At 39.9% G+C, this 21,079-nt stretch overlaps 1 protein-coding gene across 1 annotated transcript in view; it reads left to right on the top strand.

Moving 5' to 3' along the window:
• ALK (ALK receptor tyrosine kinase) overlaps positions 1-21,079 on the top strand; it is a 310,706-nt gene that overhangs the window by 187,264 nt on the left and 102,363 nt on the right. Inside the window, exon 5 of the mRNA XM_032684037.1 lies at positions 18,973-19,100. Within this exon, the coding sequence (XP_032539928.1) occupies positions 18,973-19,100 (128 nt within the window). The remainder of the gene's footprint in view (positions 1-18,972; positions 19,101-21,079) is intronic.

Here is a 21,079-nt window from a genome sequence, read left to right as displayed (position 1 = left end):
AAAGAGAGCAAAGTGTGCTTGCTGGCCAAAATTCACCTATGAATAAATTGCATCACAAAGCTACCAAAGACATAACATTTTCAAAGACCATATGCTTTTGTTATAAGAAAAGTGATGTGTAAAACTCAGCATTGTATGGGCACTCTTGCCATAACAATGTGATTAGAAACTATTATTGTATATAATGCAATAGAGTATAGACATCTAATAATATTTTTCCAATTTAGTGGAATTCAGACCTGAACCAAATTTTGCCAGTTTCACGATTTGCTTGTTTGGAAGTTTTTTTTTGTGAAATTGTATTGAATCTTTTTGTAGGAACATACCTATATTACTCATCTGTCATTTTGAATATAAAAAAAAAAAAATAAATTGTAACTACTAGATCTCATTTGAATCCTGAAGGATCCAAAGGAACTATACAAGTAATGCTAAATGCCCACTGATGTATCATTTTGCTTATTTTAATTTTGCTTGTTTGTTACAAAGCTGAGCTTCAAGACTTCTTTCTAGCTCTTCAATACAAATTTTTGGAACCCAGGAATCCTCAAATGTCAGGAGCCTCTGAATAATTTTTTGTGACAGGCAATTTTTCTTTTCTTTTGGAATTTCCCTTTTTACTGAAAATACACGCTTCTCATTCTCTTACATGGAGTGACACAGTTCTAAATAGAGTATTTCTGGTGAAAAATTATTCTGATTGTTTATTACATCTCTTTTTGTATCCCAACATTGTTTTCACGTGTTTTCACATGCTTTGGAAGATGAGAATTCCTTCTCCCATCCAGACTTTCTCTGTAAAGAGACATCTGCACTGCCAGAAGATTTTCAGCTCAGCTTTCTTTTGTCATAACCTGAAAAAAGGGATGCATCTGCAACTAAGACTTTTAATGTGATTGACTGAATGACAAAATTCTGTTGGTAATGATTTCATCTCTAATTTCACTCGAGACTGTAACACTGAGTAATACTGCTGGAGTCCTTTTCCCAGTAATTGGTCAGTGGGATCCCTAGTGGGCCAGGAGTCGGCTTGTTAAAGAAAAACTTCTCACATGTGTGTTAAATTTTGTTGCTGGCAGTTTTTGTTTCAAGCTGTAGTGTGTAGCACAGGCTGGACACAGCTGCTGTACATTGTCAGCTTGTACACACTTTTTTAGCAGGCTTAGCTGAAAGAACATCTCAAAGTGCCATTCAGGCCACCTGTTGCTTTCTTAGATTATTCCCACAGAAACCCACCTCTGTGGAATATAAATGATTCAGCTCTAGTTCTCTGTTCTGTGCAAGTGAAGAAAGATGAAGAAAATATGCATAAGAAAAACAAGAGAAAACTCTGTTACAGCACTCAAAGGCCCCCATCAAGAAAATTTCTTTGGATCAGAGCTAAGGGTAGGTAAATCTATTGAGATAGGAAAGAATAATTTAGATAGGAATCTGAACCTTTATGGGAACCTTGTACAAATACTTGCTGAGTTTCTCATTACCCTGCTCATGGTGGCTAGTGCAATAGAGCATAGCTGGTGGTAATCCTAGATCTGATCAGAAGCATAGTCCTGCCCAGTGTCATTACTCTTCAGGCATGATTCTAAAGACTGCGGACATTTAGGATCTTTCTGGTATTTTTTAGCTGGTTTTAAAGCAATAAGTGGAACTAGCCTCTTTGGATATTAAGTGTTCAATTTATTGCGAGATGTCTTCCTGCAATACCAGTGTGTTTCAGCCCTATGCTACAGCAATAATATTTAGTAGCAAGAAAAGAATACCAGCAGAATTTTCAAGAGAACCTCACCCTGAAATAGGGAAGGAATAGCTATAGGGTGAGAATATGGATCATCATCTTTTGTACTTCTTCAGACATCATATAATTATGAATACAACATCCTCGTCTATTGTGATTAGGTCTGTGTCTGTCTCCTGTTCCTGCCTCTAGAAGTTTTCCTTTTCTCTGTGCCTCAGCTGACTTTTCACTGTCACTTCAGCTCCCCCCTATGTACCTTTCTCTCGAAACCTTGACTTTGTTGCTGACGCATAATCCACATATTATCATTATCTTTTCTTCAGGATAAGTTTATAAATGAGTGATTAATCAATTCCAGTGAATTTTGTAGTTCCCTTTTGCATAAAAATTGTATTTTCTTTTTTATATTTATTATTTTATATTTATTATTTTATATTTATATTTATTATTTTTCAGTAGAATTTAGAGACACTTCTGAAACAGTAGTCCAACATTAAATTCCATTTTGTCCTCAAAGGGTGAAAACCTCTGAGGTATCAGGGTTGGTAATCTAGAGACCTGACTGTTTAAAAGAAAAAGGAAAAAAAAAAAGGAAGAGAGGGGAAAAAAAAGGAAGAGAGGAAAAAAAAAAAAGGAAGAAAGGAAAAAAAAAGAAATAAAGAAAAAGAAAGAAAAAAAGAGGAGAGGAGGCAAGGGGGACAAGCCTTTGACCCAGCTGAACTCTTTGAATGTAAAAAGCTGTTTACTTCAAACAATTTTTGATCACCATCAGCTTTTGCCTGAGTAACACATATTACTTAAGCTAGGAACATAAGACTGGGAACAATCACTAGGGCTGCAAGAGCTGAGACATTAGTCTGTGCCTTTCTGGTCTCCCTGCTGTAATGGAATTTTTTTTTCATCTCTGCAAATGTACTGAAGTTCACTAGTCTCGCCCATTTCTACAGAGATTGCTTATTTCAGGAGGCTGTGTCCTGTCTTTAATCTGCTGTCCTCACCTTGTCCCCATTGTTTCTTCTTTTCCTTTCTTCTGTGTCCCCATCTCCATCCCCTCATTTCCCAGTAAATTATGTTGAAAGTGACTATTAAAACTCCTTTTGGTATGGCATTTTTTTCCTCAGGCATTTTTAGATAGCATTTCTGATTCACACCTTTAAGTTTCAGTTATATGCTCTTTCTGATATTAACAGATATTTCTGTGACGTTTGTAAGTACACGATTATTCATAAAGATTATATTGGCAAAAGAACAACAACTGAGATCTCCTCTGAACTGTAATTTGTGCAGCTCAGTTTTCCACCCTAGAAAGATCACTCAGTTTTTTTCAGGGGCTTTCTTCCTGAAGTGTTTCATGGATTGCCTGGTGTCCTTTAAAGAATGTTAAATAGCGCATAGAGTGTTTCTTTGCTTTTGGTCCATGTCTGTACCCTGACATCCCAAAGGCTGAGGGAAAGAGAAACCAATACAAGGCTGTGGCAGAAGTTTACACAGAGAAAGAGTCAGTCCATGCTGGCATTCAAGTATTTAAATGCACTGTTTGTTTGCGTCGCTCTAGGCCCTTTTTTTTGAACAGTTGTACAGAAGAGCTGAAAGAACACCTGTTTTCCCATCTTATGTAAATCACAAAGTACAACTGCAGTGAGAATGTGGTCACAGTCTTGGCTGCCTCTGGGGCATTGTGTCTGAGGCAGCCAGTCCTGTTGCACATATTTTGGCTGTCTTGCTCTAATCCACATGCTGTCTGTACTCTGCCTCTTTTCTTGCTTGCTAGTGCTGTGGTTCTCCATCTCCCGCTCTGTCCTTCTCCCTGGCTCCTGCTCTTTGACTCACCTGCCAATAGATGACATTTCTGGCCTGGTTATGATCTGCCCATATTCTCCAATGTCCTGTTTACAAAGACATGTGTACATTTCAGGGTTTTGAATGTTGCCCTTTGCTAGCACAAAATAACAAGAAGAAAATTCCTGCCCCCTCTGTTCATAGAGAATAGTGACCAGGAAAAAAGCCAACAAAGTACAAGATAAATCAAGCACAGATCAGGTCTTCTAATAGGGTCTGAAGGGCTTCCCTACAGGGAGCAGCTGCATGAGACTTACTAACTTTTGCACACTTTATAGGAAAATGATTCTTTCACTCTGAAATTCATTTCAGAGGGATAAAAGGTTTGGAACATTTGACATAGGCTTCATTAATAACTCTTCATGTTCTTCTAGCTCTTTGCATTTTCAAGGCCTCCATCAACAGGAGGAAAGCAGAGATTATTTTAATAAGCTGATAATAATATGCATTTTCTTATTCATGTACCCTGTTGCAGTGCATGTTAGGTTCATTCAAGTGAAGCTCTGAGTCTATAGCTGAAAAAGAAAAGTTGAAGATGTGGCTATTATTGAGTTTCCAATATCATTTATCTGGCAACACCAGTAATTCAGCATGCTTTGTTAAAGGAATCAGCAGTGAAGGCAGAGATCTTGAGCCAGTGAGGCATCTTCTGCCTGATCTGCAGGATCACAGAATGAAGTTGAAGAGCATTGCTGGAGATCATTTAGTCCAGCCCCTTTGCTTTAGGCAGAGCCAAACCAGGGTATTAGTACATATTGGTAACATGCTACCTGAGCCTTCTCCTGGCTAAACAATCCCAGCACTTTCGGGCTCTTCTTGTATGTCAGCTGCTCCAGTCCATACTGTGCATTATCACCATTATCTGTTCATCTAACATCTACTAGCAAAGTAGCTGGAGGTAATTCCTCCTCCTGGGGCAGTAGGGTTGAGAAATCTCTCTTCTACTGGCAGAGCTCATGTCTGAGTTAACTGAAGTTAACTGTAAACTCTGCTTACAGAGACAGAGTTCAGGGCTTCTAGCAAGGAAGGGCCTGCCCCATCCAGCCATCCTAGAAAGAGTGGTGCTGTTCAGAGAGGTTGCCACATTCGCCACTTTGGCCTCAGGCTGCAGTTTCTTTAGCAGAGTGAACCTTTAGCAGAGTCTTGTGGTGTATTCCTGTGTATTGCATCTCTGCCTCCCCACTTTCCTAAGTGGATATCTTGAAGCTTTATTTATTGGTGTATTGAGGACTTCAGAGTGCCTTTCCCTGGCATCTGATGTTCAAGTTCAGGGCGTTACCTTGTGCAATAGTGCTCTGTTAAAACACTGGCAGGTCTTGTTCCAGAAGTAACTACATTGTGCTCGTGGATCAATATGGTCAAAGGAATACAACTTATTTTTTTGTTTAGTTAGAGTTTAGTAAAATTGAATTTGGTTTGTTTGTCCACTCGATGGTGTGTGGTTGAACAGAAATTCCCTCAAGGGAGGAATCTCTGTGTGTGCTTTTGAGCCAATTTCATTATTTTCTGTATGATCATTGCTGTCTGAGAACTTAGATGTCTAACTAACAAAAGTTATCAGGCAAATTCTTGAATTTACATGGTTTGCATCAGCAGACGTGAAATATAATACATAGATTCACCATTTCTTTTATTGCAATGGAACAATGATTTACATGGGACATTACCTGCTGAGAAATGAACATTTTGCAGCCAATAAGAGCCTCAGGATATAAACTTGTCCCTGTGAAAGTAGAAGGGGGGAGGAGAAGATGCCCAAATCCTTTTTTTTTCTTTTCCTTTTATTTCCATGAAGAAGGAATTGAAAAACATAAACAGCAGGATGAGATTGTTGGAGTTGCTTGTACTTGGCATACTCTGAAAGAGGTTTTGCAAAGCAAAAACAAAAATCTGGAAGGCTGAAAGAGAAAATGACCAACTGCAACCAAAGCATTTGTTGCCCGTTTGCTCTGAATGTGCAATTGGCCTTGGTCTTTTAATTATAATCCATAGAGATGGCTCTGTTCCCTACCCACCCTTGGGCTTCCAGGAGCACTGAGTGCTTAGGGTTTGGGCTGCTAATGCTATAATTGAAACAGCTGCTCTGCTCTCTAAGTACTTTATTCATTCACCTTCAAAAGTGTTGATGGATCTGTGACATGTTCTGGGCCTTTTCTGTAGATGTGAATCTCAAACACAGCCACTTGCTAGATAGAACTAGTGAAGATATTTGCCATGGCTTTTAGTGTGCTGTCTCAGTTTTCAAAGAGAGAAGAAAAAGGGAGGGGATGATGGGAAGGCTGCTCTGAGGCCATAATGCTCTTTGGACTAAATTCACTTCACCTACAAGATTAGATGTCCTAATTCTCTATTATTCTCAGTAACTTAAACTGCAAGTGAATGAAAAATATTACTAGGCCAAAAGGTCATTATTTTTACATTCTGAACTGGTTTTTAAATTAGCTCATACAGGGAAGCGCCTCTTGGAATTGTGCTGTAAATGAGCAGAGCATCGGGATGGCTCCGTGCTAATACAGGAAGGCCCCAGGCCAGTGGTTGCTCTGCATTCCTTCCTTTCTCTCTTGCCCTGGGACAGCAGTGAACAGTCTAAATTGCTGTTGAAGTCCTTGATGAAGTTTGAAAACTTCATGCAGCCAACAGAAGCTCGAGTATACCCATAGCCTTTCTCTATACACTTTTTTTTACCCATTGTTTTTCCTTATCCTTGTATTCATCCCATTTCTGAATTACTGTCAGGAAAAGAGGAGTTTTGCTGTCGTGTCAGATAAATGCACTTAATCAGTGGAGTCATCCTGGTGTGGGCTAATGGCAGAGCTGCTTTGAGGCTCACAGTGGCTAACATGGATATATATTTAGTAAGGCTGTGGCAGGGATGGAGTTAGAGACTAAAGCACAATCACTTGACAGCTCTGATGGAGCTTTAACATAATAGCATCTTCCTTCCAGCCCCACTGCTTATCACATCCTATGGACCCAGGAAGCTTTAACCTCCCTGTGACCAGAGTTAAGTTTATCCTGGGGCAATTTACCCATGCAAAAAGGGTTGCATGGGAACATTTGGATATGAACCTTTAATTCCTCAGGAGCTGGTTCACCCAAGAACAAGCTGAAACTGCATAAAACCTTTGAGCTAGGCAGAGGCAAGGGCTGCTGTGGTCCATGACTGGTTTTTATTCAACAGTATTGATTGTTCTTGTCAGATATGGAGCCTGAGAGCTTTGTGGTTATGTTTGTTAGGGAAAATTAGAGGTCATTGTGAGACTTTGAGAGTCAATAAATCTAAATTTTGATGAAAAAGGCAAAATCCTACTTGAAGTACTCAGGCAACCCATGTAGGAAAGCAGTGAGGCAAGAAAGAAAGGGCTGGAAATTTTACTGTCTTTCCTATCAGCCTGCAGCACTTGGATTATGGTTGTATTCTGCTCAGGAAAGGAGGAACAGCAAGGAAATGGTTATGGAAAATAGTACATTGAAAAATCCCCTTGATGTGACATTGAAACAGATGATTAATGTCAGGAAATGCAGTCTTGGTGTTGCTACCCAGTTTATGCTGCCTCTAGGTGACCTGACAATATGTACCTTTGCGTATGGATTTTTTGCCTGCCGCCTTTGCTGTCTCAACTGCTCCAAGGTTGTTGCAGGTTCATATAGGAAAACTCATCTTTGTTCAGAGTTTGATTTACATATTATATTCAAAATAGTGTTTAAGTCAGACCATAGAAATAGTGCCTGGATTTATTTGGCCTTTTTCACGTTGTTGACTTAATCAAGCCTTACAATATCCTCAGGTACCAACTATACCTTTTTATACTGAAGATCATAGAAATGTCGCAATGTTTCTAAAGTCACACTGAAATATCATAGCAATGACCTTTTCCCCCATTTTTGCCCTGTGAGGGAATTGTGGAATAGTTTTCTTGGCCCAATACAAGTGAGCTTGCAAGTGAGGCTGAATTCATGTTTCCGAGCTTTCCAGGATGCTGCAGTGCGTGATCTGCTTCTCAGAAGGGTGTCTAAAGGCAGAAGGCTATCCCAGAAAATGTTATTGAATTGCAATTACTGATGTAGGTGGTTTTTTGGTTTTCAAATTCAAAAATTACTGTGATTCTGAGATAAGAGCATTGGCAGGACTGCGATTTTGGGAATGCACAAAAAGGCTTAGGTATTCTCTTTACCAGTAAACACTAAAGACAGTCATCATGTTTTCATGCTGTTTTAAAATCACTGTTCCAAAACACCTTCAATTTCATTGGTATTATTAAACCAAGGAAATGATCTTCTTGGTTTAGGACCCCTTTTATTTGATTTTGAGGAGCCAGTATATTATACTAGAACATCTTGTGGAGTCTGTCTTCTATGCATGTTTCTTGTCAAGGCTTTTCTTATTTATGCTCAAAGGAGGTGTGTGTGCCAAATATTGAGACTAACAGGCAAATGTATGCTGAGCTAAATAAAACATCTCTTTACTCCAGATTCTGGGAAGCTGAGAAACCAGAGAGTGGCTAAAACTTTTATCTCCGGGCAGTGGTGGCAGATGCAGTCAATTACTCTTGACTTCCCTCCTGGATGTTCAGCAATTCTCTCTCAGAAATATCCTATACTAAATGAGGGGGATTTAGATCAGTAGGAAAGAAACAGTCTCAACATGTGTGGAAAAACTAGATTTGACTGTAGGTAGCATTTCTTCTGTTTGGACCTACATAGCAGATGTTACTCTTTCATATATTCCAAATGTGGTAAGATAGCATGGACATTGTTATCAGCTCTGATGTCACTGCTGTGACTGCTGTCATGCTGAAAGCTGTGCAAACCTCACTTTCATGGCATTCCTCTTTCTTTAAAGTTGACATTTCAGTTGCTAAGTGGTATGATCTGTCTGCCTTCTGATAAGTCTTTTGCTCTGAAGAGTGGACACTGACCTCCCAGGTTCCTTTTCTTTGAGCATACCAAGTAAGTGATTGTTTTAGTCACTCTCCTTTTTATTTTAACTTCCTTCTCCATTCAAAATACAATTCAAAGGCCCCTTCTGCAATAGGTTAACTCCTACAATACCTGCTATATAAGCAGTATTGGACAAAACCTTTCTGCATTCCAAGCCTCATCTTTCCCCATTCACATCCTTCTTAATGAATCACTTCTTTCAAAGCTCTTTTTGAAGGAAGCAAATTAAATTGAAAGAGGAAGTTGTTCATCAGTAAATACATCTTTCATCTTCACCCCTGAAGTTTCCATTCATGTTACCTCTCGCATTGTTTGTGCATAGATACCCCCTGTACTGTACAGTTTTATGAGAAGCATTTCACTTATATTTATTTTGCACCATGTCTTATTTTTATTTACTTACCTATTTTGCATCTCATATGGCATACCCTATGCATAGTGCAATCATACACCTACCTCTGTATTGCAGGTAAAGACTGCAAACAGCTTAAGTTATGGGAAAGGTGGCCTTTGCTGAGGATTATCTGCCAACCTTTTTTATTTCTGTGAATCTCTGATACCCAGTCATGCCTTTTTTTTTTTTTCCCTAACCAGACAGCTTTTTACAGGATTTGACGTGATGAAATGGGTTTTCGGAGCCTCTTGGAAGAGGGTAGGGACTGTCTTGTAGTGGGCTGGAATGCCTGGAGTAGATGTTCACTAAATCCTTCTGAGCCTAATGATTCAAACAGTCCTTCATCTAGTCTTTAATCTTTCTTTGGATAGATTGATATCTTATTTGGAAATCTAGGTTATTAAAGCTCCTAGATAACTGCAACATATTCCTAAAGGATACAGAGTTAAGCACAGCTGTTCTCTTAAGTGAAATCTTCCCTCTCATCCACTCTTTGAACCTAAAATCTTTCATGGCTTTAATTCTGCCGTGTATGTGGTGAGCAGACACAATGTTTGTACTTCCCTTTAGCTGTGCCATGAAGACCCATCACTGAGTGCAGAGGTAAAAATCCTGGTTTAATTGGTATTCCAGACACAGCTGCTGAGAACTTAGTTATTTCAGAATATGTTGCCACTACCCTTCCCTTTGAAAAGTCTGTCTGAAGCCTTGACTGTATTTGGCTGCAAATAGGATTAGATTATGTTTTACTTTCGATATTTAAATAAGAAATGAAAACTACTCTTTGGCACACCTAAGCAGTGTTGTACATTGGGTTGAAAGGATGGAATTTCCTTCTGATCCTCAAAGACAATTAAGTTACTCCCTGAAGCATTAAATTTAATTACCCTCATCAGAAGCAGCATGATTCAGTGGATTAGGACATAGGGATAAGAATCAGAAATTTTTATCTCTAATCCTAGTTCTGCCATCTAGCTACTGACTAAATGAGTCATATAACCTTGCTGTGCGTCCTTTTCACCCACCCAAAAAATGAGGTGTTTGATTTCTCTGCTAAGGTGCTGGGAGGTCTCTATAATCATCTAAAGATATAATGGTTTGCATGAATGCTCAGTGTTCCTGGGATTGCCTTGGTTTACATGCTGCCAACAGTTATTGCAACTTGGTTTCATACAGTGAAATCTCATTTTTTGGCAGTGTTAGTTTCATTAAAGTAAGTGTAATCAAGTTCATATGCAAATAGGGAGAAGACTACGAGAGAGGTGACACTAAAGAGCCATTGTGCATCAGAAAAGTATGCTGAGCTGTTCTTTTCACATCAGTTTTTATGCTACATCTTGGATATGATTGCTAATTATAGCATCCCAGGAGTGCCTCCAACGATGTACTTCTCAAGAGGCAGAAGAAAGTTCCACTGTGCATGGTTTAGCTGGAGAACAGAAAGGAAAGTTCAGTGCCAGATGAACATATTCCTCTGGGCAAGTTGTTGAGCTCTACTGTATTTGCAATTGCAGTAGCCTCTTACTGGAGTGATTAGTCATGTCATGTCCGCAGGGAACTTCCACCAAAAAAAAATCAGACCTGTTTATTGGATATGATGAAGTGGCTAATTAAAGTAATTTGTTCTGTCATTCAAAAAACCAACAACGCTTTCTCATGTCTCAACCACTCTTGGCCAACAGTTTTTGATTAGACGATTTTCTTAGCATGTATGTAGCATTAAGTTTACATTTTGGAACTGTCAGTAATAAAAATCGTCCTGTAAGTAGCTGAATTACTCATTCCACAGACTTTTTAAGAAGCAAAACTGAAATAAAATAACCATGCCATTTATTTAGTGGGTTACGTTCCAGTGGAGAGATGCCAGATTACTCTGTTGGAAAGATGTTTGCCCTCCACCACACAGCATAAATTTATTGTCTGACTTTGAATCCCGCTGCAGTTCCTGTGCTCTTTGTTCCAGGGCTGAATCTGTGTTAAACTCCATTCAAAGTTTCTCATCTGTAATCACAAGAATTAGATTTAACTGTGAGGGTGTGGTTCTTCGGTTCCCTCTTTCATTTCTTTACAGTGCTCAAATGTAAGTCTTCAAATTTTCAGAGCAGGGAATTTTCTTTAAACAAGTTAGTAAGGCAAAATCTTTGTAACAGTGATTTTTTTAGGGAACCTCAGGAAAGCGATTTAAAAAAAAATTTTAACTTTGTGGAAGTTAACAGGGAAAGATTTTTTTTCTCTGTAGGTTTCATCTTCCGCCATTTTAATAATTTTTCCTGCATAGAGTAGTTGTGTTGTGGTTGTATAGCATGCTCTAAATATAGGAGAAGAGTTTATTACCAAGAAAACTGTAGTGGCTTAATTGCAAACTCGTATTGTTATCCAGGAATAAGTGTAACATAAAAATATCCTTTATGGGCTACTTGTGTTCACTGTACTGAAACTAAAGCAGTTCCTGCTATATTGCCATATCTCCCCAGTTGTACAGTTCTCAGTAGAGTAGCTATACAAAGGAACCCAGCATTACAATCCTAGGAGGAAAACAGATTTAGCTTTCTTTCCAGCACGTGTGAGGGGGTATCATTGCAGCTTGGAGTCAAAATCTTGTTGATCTCCTGTTCTAGTGCCTGACTCATCAGTCAAACCTAGCACAATCAGAGCATTTTCATGGGAGGAGGTGGCAGCGTTATTAGTTTTATCTTAAAAGCATGGGAAGAGTAACAGGAGAGAAAATCATTACAGCTTTTTTTTTTAATGGCAAAACTTTTGTGAACGCATCTTCTAAAGGCATTTTGGGGAAAGGGCGGGGAAGCATTCTTGGAACCACTCACAGGGATGTTAAAGGTCTGATCCAATGACACTAATAAAGGTCTTAACTATGTTTAACCTGTCACTAACTGTTACGTCTTGCTTATGCAAAAGGCCATTGAAAAGGGTAGAAAGACAACTGGCATTAAATCAATGGAGGAAAAGGTATACCATTTCTCTTTCTCTTATAAGGTAGAATTATCCGTGAGCAGAAGAATTAACGTTGCAAACTTTGTGTTGCGCATCAAGAATTTTCTCCTATAATACTAATTCATCTCTTGCATTATTGTACAGTAACTTCATTTGTTGCCATTTTTCAAGACCATATTATCATGCTTCAAATTCAGGTCCTGATGTCATTTAAGTAATTTTAAGTTCAGTAAACTGAAATTGATTTAAAGTTGATAATTAAAGGGAATTACAGGGCAACATATTGTATTGTCTGAGCTAAAAAGAAAAGTGTTTACACGGACTCCTATAGGTGATTTTATTTTTAATCCTTCTATCTCTTAAAATTTTATTGACATCTTCTTGAAAACTATTTTAATTTTACGTTGGCTGCATCTTGAAAAGCTCTAGTCTGGCTGTGCCTTTGTACAGTGTTCATTAATTGCTGAAGCAAAGAAAAGTCTGGAGCAGTATGGAGGCAAGATTAAAACCCATTATAAACTCCTGCACAATTATGCAAAGGCATGCAGGATGGACAATGTTATGTTCTTTCAGCAATTCATCTAGTAAAGGGGAAAAATTCTCTTTTGGACTTCTATTGTTAATTTTTAATTCTGCTCTTAAAAAGGTTTCATTCTCAAAATTAGTTTTTTCACTGCCACAGGCGGATTTTGATGTGAAATACTCTGATGCAGCTGCTATTATTACTATTTAATTTTGTAATTCCCAAAAGTTTGCTGAACATTTTACCAAAGAGGTAAAATTAAGTCCTGGCCAAGATACATTCATTTTCCTCATAGGCATACCATGGTAAGTCTTATTAGCAATAGGAGTATTTTAGATGAGAACCTGGACCAGAAGAAATAAAATCACACTGTTGCTCAACTTAGCTATGAGGAGTCTGTTAGATTCCATCATTTTGTTTCTGTGGAGTGGAGAGGAGAGAGAAAAATACAGCTTGAATTCAGAGAGCTTTCTTCTTAAGGAGAGGAGATAGTTCGAAGTTCTTCTCTTCCCTCAACCCACTATTAATAGTTGCTGGGAGCACACAAGCTGAATCATGACCTAGGAGGGACCATGCAGCTCTTCATTTCCCACACCACTGCTTAAGTGCATTTAGCCCTCATTTACTATACATAAGGCAATAGGATTTAAGGGTTTGTTCTTTGGTTTAGTGTTTTGGGTTTTGGGGTTTTTTTTTACTAATTCTTTCCATATTTTTCTTTGTGTGATGAAGACTTTTGCTTTCAAATTTTCTCTAAATGTGAAAAAGCAGTGGCTCTGGCAGAGCTGGGACAGTGTTCTGGGTGAAACTTAACTTATGCCTTGGGGTGAAGGCATAGTACACTGTACTAAAGACATAGGTGGTGACACAGGTGGCAACACAGGTGTCAGGCTGGCTGGTTGCACAGAAATTAATTCTACCTTCCAGAATTAGTTGGATGTCTGGGGAATGGTCATAAAGATGGTTGCTGTACACGGGATGTCAAAACCAAAGTCCCAAAGCTTGCTGCAATGAAGCGTTTTGAAACCTCTCTTTAGCAGGATGAAAGAGTATGTGTGTGTTAATTGGATTCAAAATCATTTATCCATGAAGACAGACAAATGCAGTATGCAAGTGTTCTGACTTGAGACTTTACTTGAGAGTTCCAGCACTTTTTTTTTAATTCACTGCCTCTAAGAGATCATCCTGACTTGCACTTGCAATTAATCAGTGCTGGTATTAGCCAGACGAGCATGCAAAATGGCATCTAAAGCATTAGTGTATTGATTAGAATTAATCAGGAAAATGTTCCTGCTGAAGCTACATGCTGCATGAACAACTGAAGAGTGTCTAAACTGTAACTATATCTCAGAAATTGAGTTTCCGTGAAAACTGGATTATGGCTTCTGAAACCTGGTACCTGGCATCTGGTAAACTGAGTCATGGATGGGAGGCTTAAGAAAATTTAGGTTACAGAGTAGATCTTTGGCTTGTTTGGGATCTAACACCTCCCCATTGCAGGGCTGAGTGAGGCCAAAGGTGGTTTCTAGCATACCCTTAGGTTAAGGAGTGTGAATGAGTATACAGAAGGTCATTTGAAAATTCAGCCCCTGTACTCCTGTGTAAATCTGTGTTCAGGTTCTGTCAGCAGCATTTCCTGTTTCGGAGAAGAGCCTTTTAAGAGGAACACCGGGTGTTGCCCAGGCTTTCCTTAAGCAACAAATTCTTTCTAGATAATACATCTTCTTTGAAGTCTGCAAATATTTGGATCTAGGATTTTTGGTTACTCTGTCATTTAAGACCACAGTGTTGTTAGTTTCTGTCTAAATTGATGTATATTGCAGATTCTAGATATTTTAGCCAGCTTCTTTCTTACTGTAGCTTCAGTGAAAGACCTGTTGGGTGGATCTGGTTCGCTATATCAAGACGCTGGGCAGTGCCTAAACAAAATAATACAGTGCATTGCTTTACAGTATGAAGTTTAAAATGTTAAACTGCAGTATTTTTTATTGCTTGAGGCAGTATCCAGAGAGATCATCATGGCTATTATGGCCAATGTTGTGGTAAAAATAGGCTGTGGTGTTGAAGGCTGTGCAGAGATGACAGTGATGTGTCCTTTGTCTTTGCAGTTGTCAGCTTACTGGTCTGATTCATCCCCCTCTAGAGTTCTTGGAGGTTATGCAGAGGATAACAGGAGCAATCTGTTATCTGCTGTAATTTGCTTTTGGGACCTAAGTTTCACAAATTGCAGAATGGTTGAGGTTGGAAGGTTTACCTGCTCTGAGATTGAGCAGGCCAACTTCCCTGCTCAGTGCAGGGTGAGCTAGAGCAGGTGACCCAGAGCCATAGCCAGTCACATTTTGAATGTCTGGAGATAGAGTCTCCATAAGATTTCTGGGCAACCTGTTCCAGTGTGCAGTCACTCTTAGAGTAAGCAAGTATTCCCTTGTGTTTAAATGTAATTTCTTGGTTTTCTAGTCAAGCAAATGTGCCTTGTGCTTGCTTTTGTTGGATACTGCTGCCGATTCTGTCTTCTTCCCATGCTCCCAGAACATATAAACGTTGACAAGGTCCTTCCTGAGCCTTCTCTTCTCCAGGCTAAGCAATCCCAATTTTCTCAGCCTCCTCTTGGGTCAGATGCTCTGGTCCCTTGATCATCTCTGTGGCTGTTTTCTGGACTCACTTCAGTAAGTCATGTCTGTGTTGTGCTGGGAAGTCCAGCAGTGGATCCAGTGCTCCAGATGTCTCTCCAGTGCTGAACAGAGGAGGAGAATCACCCCTTTGATCTGCAGTTCCCAGTGCAGCTCAGGAAGCTATTGGCCTTTCTTGTTACTGGGGGACACATTGCTAGCTTATGCTCAACATTTTGTACACCAGGATCCACTTCTGCAAAGCCACTTTCCAGCCTGTGCTGGTGCATGAGGTTGTTCCCTCCCCAGAGACAGCACTTTGCATTTCCTTTTGTTGAACTTCATGAGGTTCCTGTTGGCCCAAATTTCCAGCCTGTCAAGGCCCCTCTCAGTGGCACCCCAACTGTCCCGTGTATTAATCGTCTCTCCCAGTCTTTCTGGAGGCTCGTTGACGGTGCAGTCGGTCTGATTTTCCAGGTTATTAATGAAGACAAAAAACATTATAGGCCTAGAGGTGTACCCCTAGTGACTGGCCTCCAGCTGGACTTTGTACCACTGATGATAATCCTCTGAGCCTGGCAGTTCAGCCAGTTTTCTCTGGACAGTTCACCTCACTGTCCACTTAGAGTCTGTACTTGCATCAGTTTGTCATCAATTAAGTATGATTTTAGTATGAAGAGGTTCCAGACATGGTGTTCCCCCATCTATCCCTAAAAATGACTGACTTTTCTGTTACCTTGCTCAAATGCTTTCTAAAATTAGATTCTTAACATGTAGGCCACTGATAGAAATTTAATAAAGCTACTACTAATTAACATTTGATACATATTGGTTATGCTGAAGTGGATCTTGCTGCTGCCAGGCAGCCCGTAGTACAGAATCTGCAAATGAGTATGGGTCTGTGAAATACAGTGTGTTGTATAGAAAGGTCTGGAGATCAGTCCCTATTCTGCCACAGAATGATGGCAGAATCAATTCCCATCTGAATTTGCCACAGGTGCCTCTGCTGACCCAGTAGATATTTTTAGTATTCCTGATAAATCCACCAGTTAATGTCATCTTTAGCTCATTTATTTTCATGTCTCTGAAGAAAGAGGCTGATACTTGGTATTTCTTTTCACATGAATCTTTGAATCTCAGGCAACCTATTGTAGGAATTTGTACCACAGTGTATGAATATATTTTGTAATGAATCTGGGCTTGAGTGAGTCTACCTTTTTCAGTCTTGCATTGCGGTGATATAAAATACCTGCTTGGCAACAGCTCTGGGAGTTAATAAAGTTTCTGTGGTAAACTATGAGAGGCCTGAGAATCTCAAACTAAAGTTATTGCACCAGTAACTCAGAAAAGCAATTCCTAAAACTCCTGGCACATTTATCCAGAGGGTTAGTGGTAGCACAGAAATGGAAATCATTGTTGAGAGCCACTGCGTTCTTGGAATTAAAATCCATCAGTCTTCTGAAGCTGAGAAAAACAATTTTCATGACATAGAGATACTTTTGTGTTTCATAATCAAAATTAATCTAGGGTGGGTTTTGATTCTATTTGTAGGGAAATTTGTATCCTCTAATCCTTATAATATACCTAACTTGAGATGACATCAAAAGAAGTAACACACAGAGAAGCTAGGCATTTAAAATACTCTCAATGCTTTATTCTATTTAATTTCAGCAAAAGCAGATTTATCTCTTGGGGGAGTAGGATAGAAAAAGAGTGAGGATGCCAACATCCTCTTCTCAAGTGAGAGCCTCTAGCACAGAAGTTGGAAGATGAGATGTGAAAATGAAAATAACTGTAAACAAAAAAGGAAATTTAGCACTCTATTTCCACTCTTGCTGGATAAGGAGGGACAAAGACATCTAGTAAGTCATTAAAAAGCAGCATTTGCTTTTCTGAGTTGCAAGTTGAACTGCTGTAGCTGTCAGCAGGGTCCTGATGCAGCCCTTGCTCAGGAGTTTTCTCTGGGTCCTTAACATACCTGTTGGCAGCTTCCTTGCCTGCTGGGAATTTTGTCCAGTTCATTGGAGCATAATGAATGACACCGTTGTGTCCCTGACAAGATAAACAGTGTGTCTGCCTCTGGAACAAAGAAAAGTTTCCTAACTGGTCACAGTGTAGGGCCTGTGTTGGGACTGATCCATGCTTGTAGCAGGCACAAGGATGGTTGGTCGGTGCAAACCTCATACACACATTGTTTGATTTCCTTTCAGAAGTGCCTCTTAAGTTTGTAACATCCAAATTTTGGCGTACTTCTGGAGAAGGAGATTCTTGTTGTGGATGCCAGATAAACTGTGTAGTTTCTTTTGCTCAGAACATCAGTTCCAGTGGGTTCCCTTCCCCAAGAAAAACTTGTTCGTGTTCACAGGCCACGGACAAGCATAAACACATACACTGAGGGGTGATGGGACTTCTTGATGAGAAATATTTTTGTAAGAGTAACAAAAAATGTGGGAGTTCGTGTAAAAGCAATGAAAATTTTCTGACAACCAGAAATAGTTACAGTCTTCTTCAAAAATGCTTAATAATGGTGTTTATAAACAACTTAAGGAAACATAATAAGTTTTCGTTCTCATCTTTTGAAAGTTGCAGCTGGAGCTGTAAAGAGTGTTTCCTAATGGGCTTACTTAGACACCTGTTGGCTTGTTTGACTCCGACTGACCACTTAGAGTATGCTACAGGGAGATCCTTTTTTCCTTGCTGCTGTGTCTTTCCTGTAACAGAATAGAAATGTGAAAAAGTGGATTAGTAGTGACTGAGTGACTTTACAGAATCTCTTGTCTGTGTTCATGTTTATGGTCAGTGAGCAGGCGCTGAATAAACTGGAGTGAAACAGGTGATGGGATCCATATTGCTGCTGAAGTAATATGTCTCTTGGAAAGCAGCCCTTCACAAATGGCGTCAAGTGGTTTTACTGGCAGCCTTGTGCCTAAGGATGAAAGGGAAAATGGACTAGACTATGTTATGAGTATTTAATTTCTAAAAGTTTTCCTTGCAGATCAGAATTCCAATATACTTGGGGAAAAAATAGATACTTTTATTTTTACTGTCTACCTTTGGACTTGTCTTGCTGGATACAGAAGTGGAATCAGAAGGGTGGTGTGAGGGTCTAGGAATAGTTTTTGTGCTGTCTGGCACAAGTTATTTCAGGCAAAGCAGCAGACCCAGCTGATCAGAGGGGAGAAGGTGAACATGAAAGACAACCAGCCCTTGATGGCTTCTAACATCTCAGAGAATAAATTGAGTTCAAACAGGCTTTTTGTTCTCATTTACTCTTGGCAACAAGCAGACTAAGTGGAAACACTCTCTGAGTGTGGATGTTAGTCTCCAGAGCTGCTAATCCAGTTTCTTGATTTACTTGCTGGGACTTTCTGTTGTTTGGGAGGGAGGGAAGAAGGAAAACGGAGGCAGGAAGTAAGAGGAGGAGAAATGGCGTGTTTTAGTTGTAGTGCTTCATGCATGACTTTCCAGCCACCTGACTTAGAAGCAAAGCATGTTACCTCAGCCACTGCTACACAGCTGGGAATTACAGCTATTGTACACCCCTGGAGACTGTCTTACTGCCTGAGTGACTAAGAGACTTTGCCAGGAGTGATATTTAGAGGGGATGTGCACGTGTGCTACAGATTTCACAGCTTGCTTTGCAGAGAAAGTTTGGTTTCTTCTAAACAACAGGCAGGCATCTGTGAGAAATCTGGGTGCACAGAAGTGTGACAGAACAGATCAATAAGCTACTGTTTAGCTGAGTTTCCGCATCTTAACTGGCTGGAAACCTTGGTACTTAGAAGCTTGCTTTTGCAAAATCCATGGGAGGGAAAGGCCCTGACCATGGGGCGCTGTGAGGGAAGTGAGGACTGGGGTAGGAAGCACAGTGTGAGTAGCCATATGTGGAGCTACTCCTTTGGGGGTTTGGTCCTTGTAAAGTAGCCTTTCTTATGGCTCTTATCCTTTGTTCTTTCCTCTCTCTGTATGATGAGACCAGATGGGTGTTACTTCAAAGGAGAGTTGGACACCTAGAGAAGCCGTTTCGGATCTCACTGGAGTATATTGCTGCTGGGAACAAGAGCGTAGCAGCTGTGGATTCCTTTGCGATGAAGAACTGCAGTTCAGGTAACAGTGTATTTGATTGCTTCTGGCTCATAATCTTTTGATGCCTTTTTGGAGAGGAGCATTAAAAAATAAAGTAGGGTCCCTTCCAAGGTAGTTTTGGGGGTTTTTTTGTGTTTTTTTTGTTGTTTTTTTTTTAGAAAGCCTTAGAAGTTTCCTTTGAGAAGTTAAGAACAAGTTTGGCAGGGCTGGGGGTGTAGGGGGGATATGTTTCCATTTGGACAGAATTTCTATGAAAATTTAATTTCAGGAGAAACGGAGTATTCATTCTGGCTTGCCTATCCTGACAACTTCGCTTTTCTGCAGCAGAAAGTGGAACAGATCAGGGGTTTTCCTAGACAGACATCTTGCGAGCCATTGGTTTTATTTTCATGGTTACAAATTTCAGGATTGTTTTTTAAACAACTGTGAAAAACTTGATTCTAAAAAGTATGGCTTGCTTTGGCAATATTCCAAAGCAGTTATTGCTGAGTAACCCCTCATAGCTGAATGTAATGTGTGGAGTTTTAATAACGGACAGCCTTAATGGGGGTTACTTTTTTAAATACAAGCTCTGTTATCAATCCAAGTATGTAAATTTAGTGCACCATGCCAGAAGCAGCTGCATATTAGTTCTACCAGTTTTATGGACCCTGTGAATCATACTGAAATCTTTAGGTGGCATGTCAGTGAAGAATATTACTACTTACAGCTCTTAACACATTACTTTTTGTCCATTTTATTTATTTGGAGTACTGCTGACTTGGACTGCCTGTCCTTCTTCTCAGCCTTTCTAGGACAGGGAAATGTGCTGGAGAACATACATTATTTTGGTCATTTATGTTGCTCTCCACAAAAGCCAGTTGTATTAAGGGATTTATTGCACTGTTTGTACGTAAAGGTGCTCTCGAGGCTCTGGAAAGGAACAGCCTGACATTGTGCTGAAAGCACAGGGCATGTTCAGACCGAACACACCTGCTCTGCTGCTGGTGTACGGACAGAACTCGTCCACATCTGCAGTGCTTTGGGAATGCATTGCAACAGACTATGGGCACATGAACCCTTCTCTTGGGAGCACTTGAAGGGGAACCGCAGGTGACAGACTGCGAGCTCATATCCACACCAAGCACTGCTCTGCCGATGACGGATGTCAGGTGCTGAGGCCATTAAGACACATTGTGAGGAAAAGCAGGAACAAATCTCCCATTTTGTCTACAGATTTGTAGCAAATGGCTACTCCTCTGCTCTGTTTAGAGGACATGGTGTATGAGTAATACCACTGGAAAATAAAACCACTTGTCCTTTTTTTTTCAGTTAGTTTAGACCACTAAGCCTTTTGCACACGGCTGAAGATGTGGTACTGTGTCCTTTTACGAGAAAAAATGGTGGTGACGAGCAGCCGAGGGTGGCACCCCAGGCTTGGAGAAAATAGAGAAAGTAATAAGAAAAGATTAATCTAAATCTAATTTTTCTGCAGCTGTTAGAAGCCTTTGGGCAGCTTAGCTACTTGGATACCTTAACGTCACTGAAGCACATAAAACATGGGTGAATTTGGGAAAGAAACATCTGAGAAACAGTAACATGCCTTCAGTCTCGTTTTTCTAAGCCTTTTGAAGACCACACATGCAATTTAAAAATAAATTAAGGTGTACAGACAATCATAGGAAATTAGGCTCTCATTTCCGTAGGCGTATGTGGGTTAGATATAGAATCATGGAATCATAGAAAATGCTGGGTTGGAAGGGAGTCCTCAGGATCATTGAGTCCAACTCCTATCCCTGCACAGGACACCTGAAGAGTCACACCATGTACCTGAGAGTGTTGTCCAAATGCTTCTTGATCTCTGCCAGGCTTGGTGCTGAGAGCACTTCTCTGGCGAGCCTATTCCAGTGTCCAACCACCCTCAGGGTGAAGAACAACAAGGACTTGAAAAAGGTAGAAGCTTGAGGTTGAACTCTGCTTTTGCCCATTGGTAATTCCATTTTTTTTTGAGTTCTTTGATC

The sequence above is a fragment of the Chiroxiphia lanceolata genome, chromosome 3, assembly GCF_009829145.1.
Source record: "Chiroxiphia lanceolata isolate bChiLan1 chromosome 3, bChiLan1.pri, whole genome shotgun sequence".
Classification (NCBI taxonomy): Eukaryota; Metazoa; Chordata; class Aves; order Passeriformes; family Pipridae; genus Chiroxiphia; species Chiroxiphia lanceolata.
This window is presented reverse-complemented; position numbering and strand designations above follow the sequence as displayed.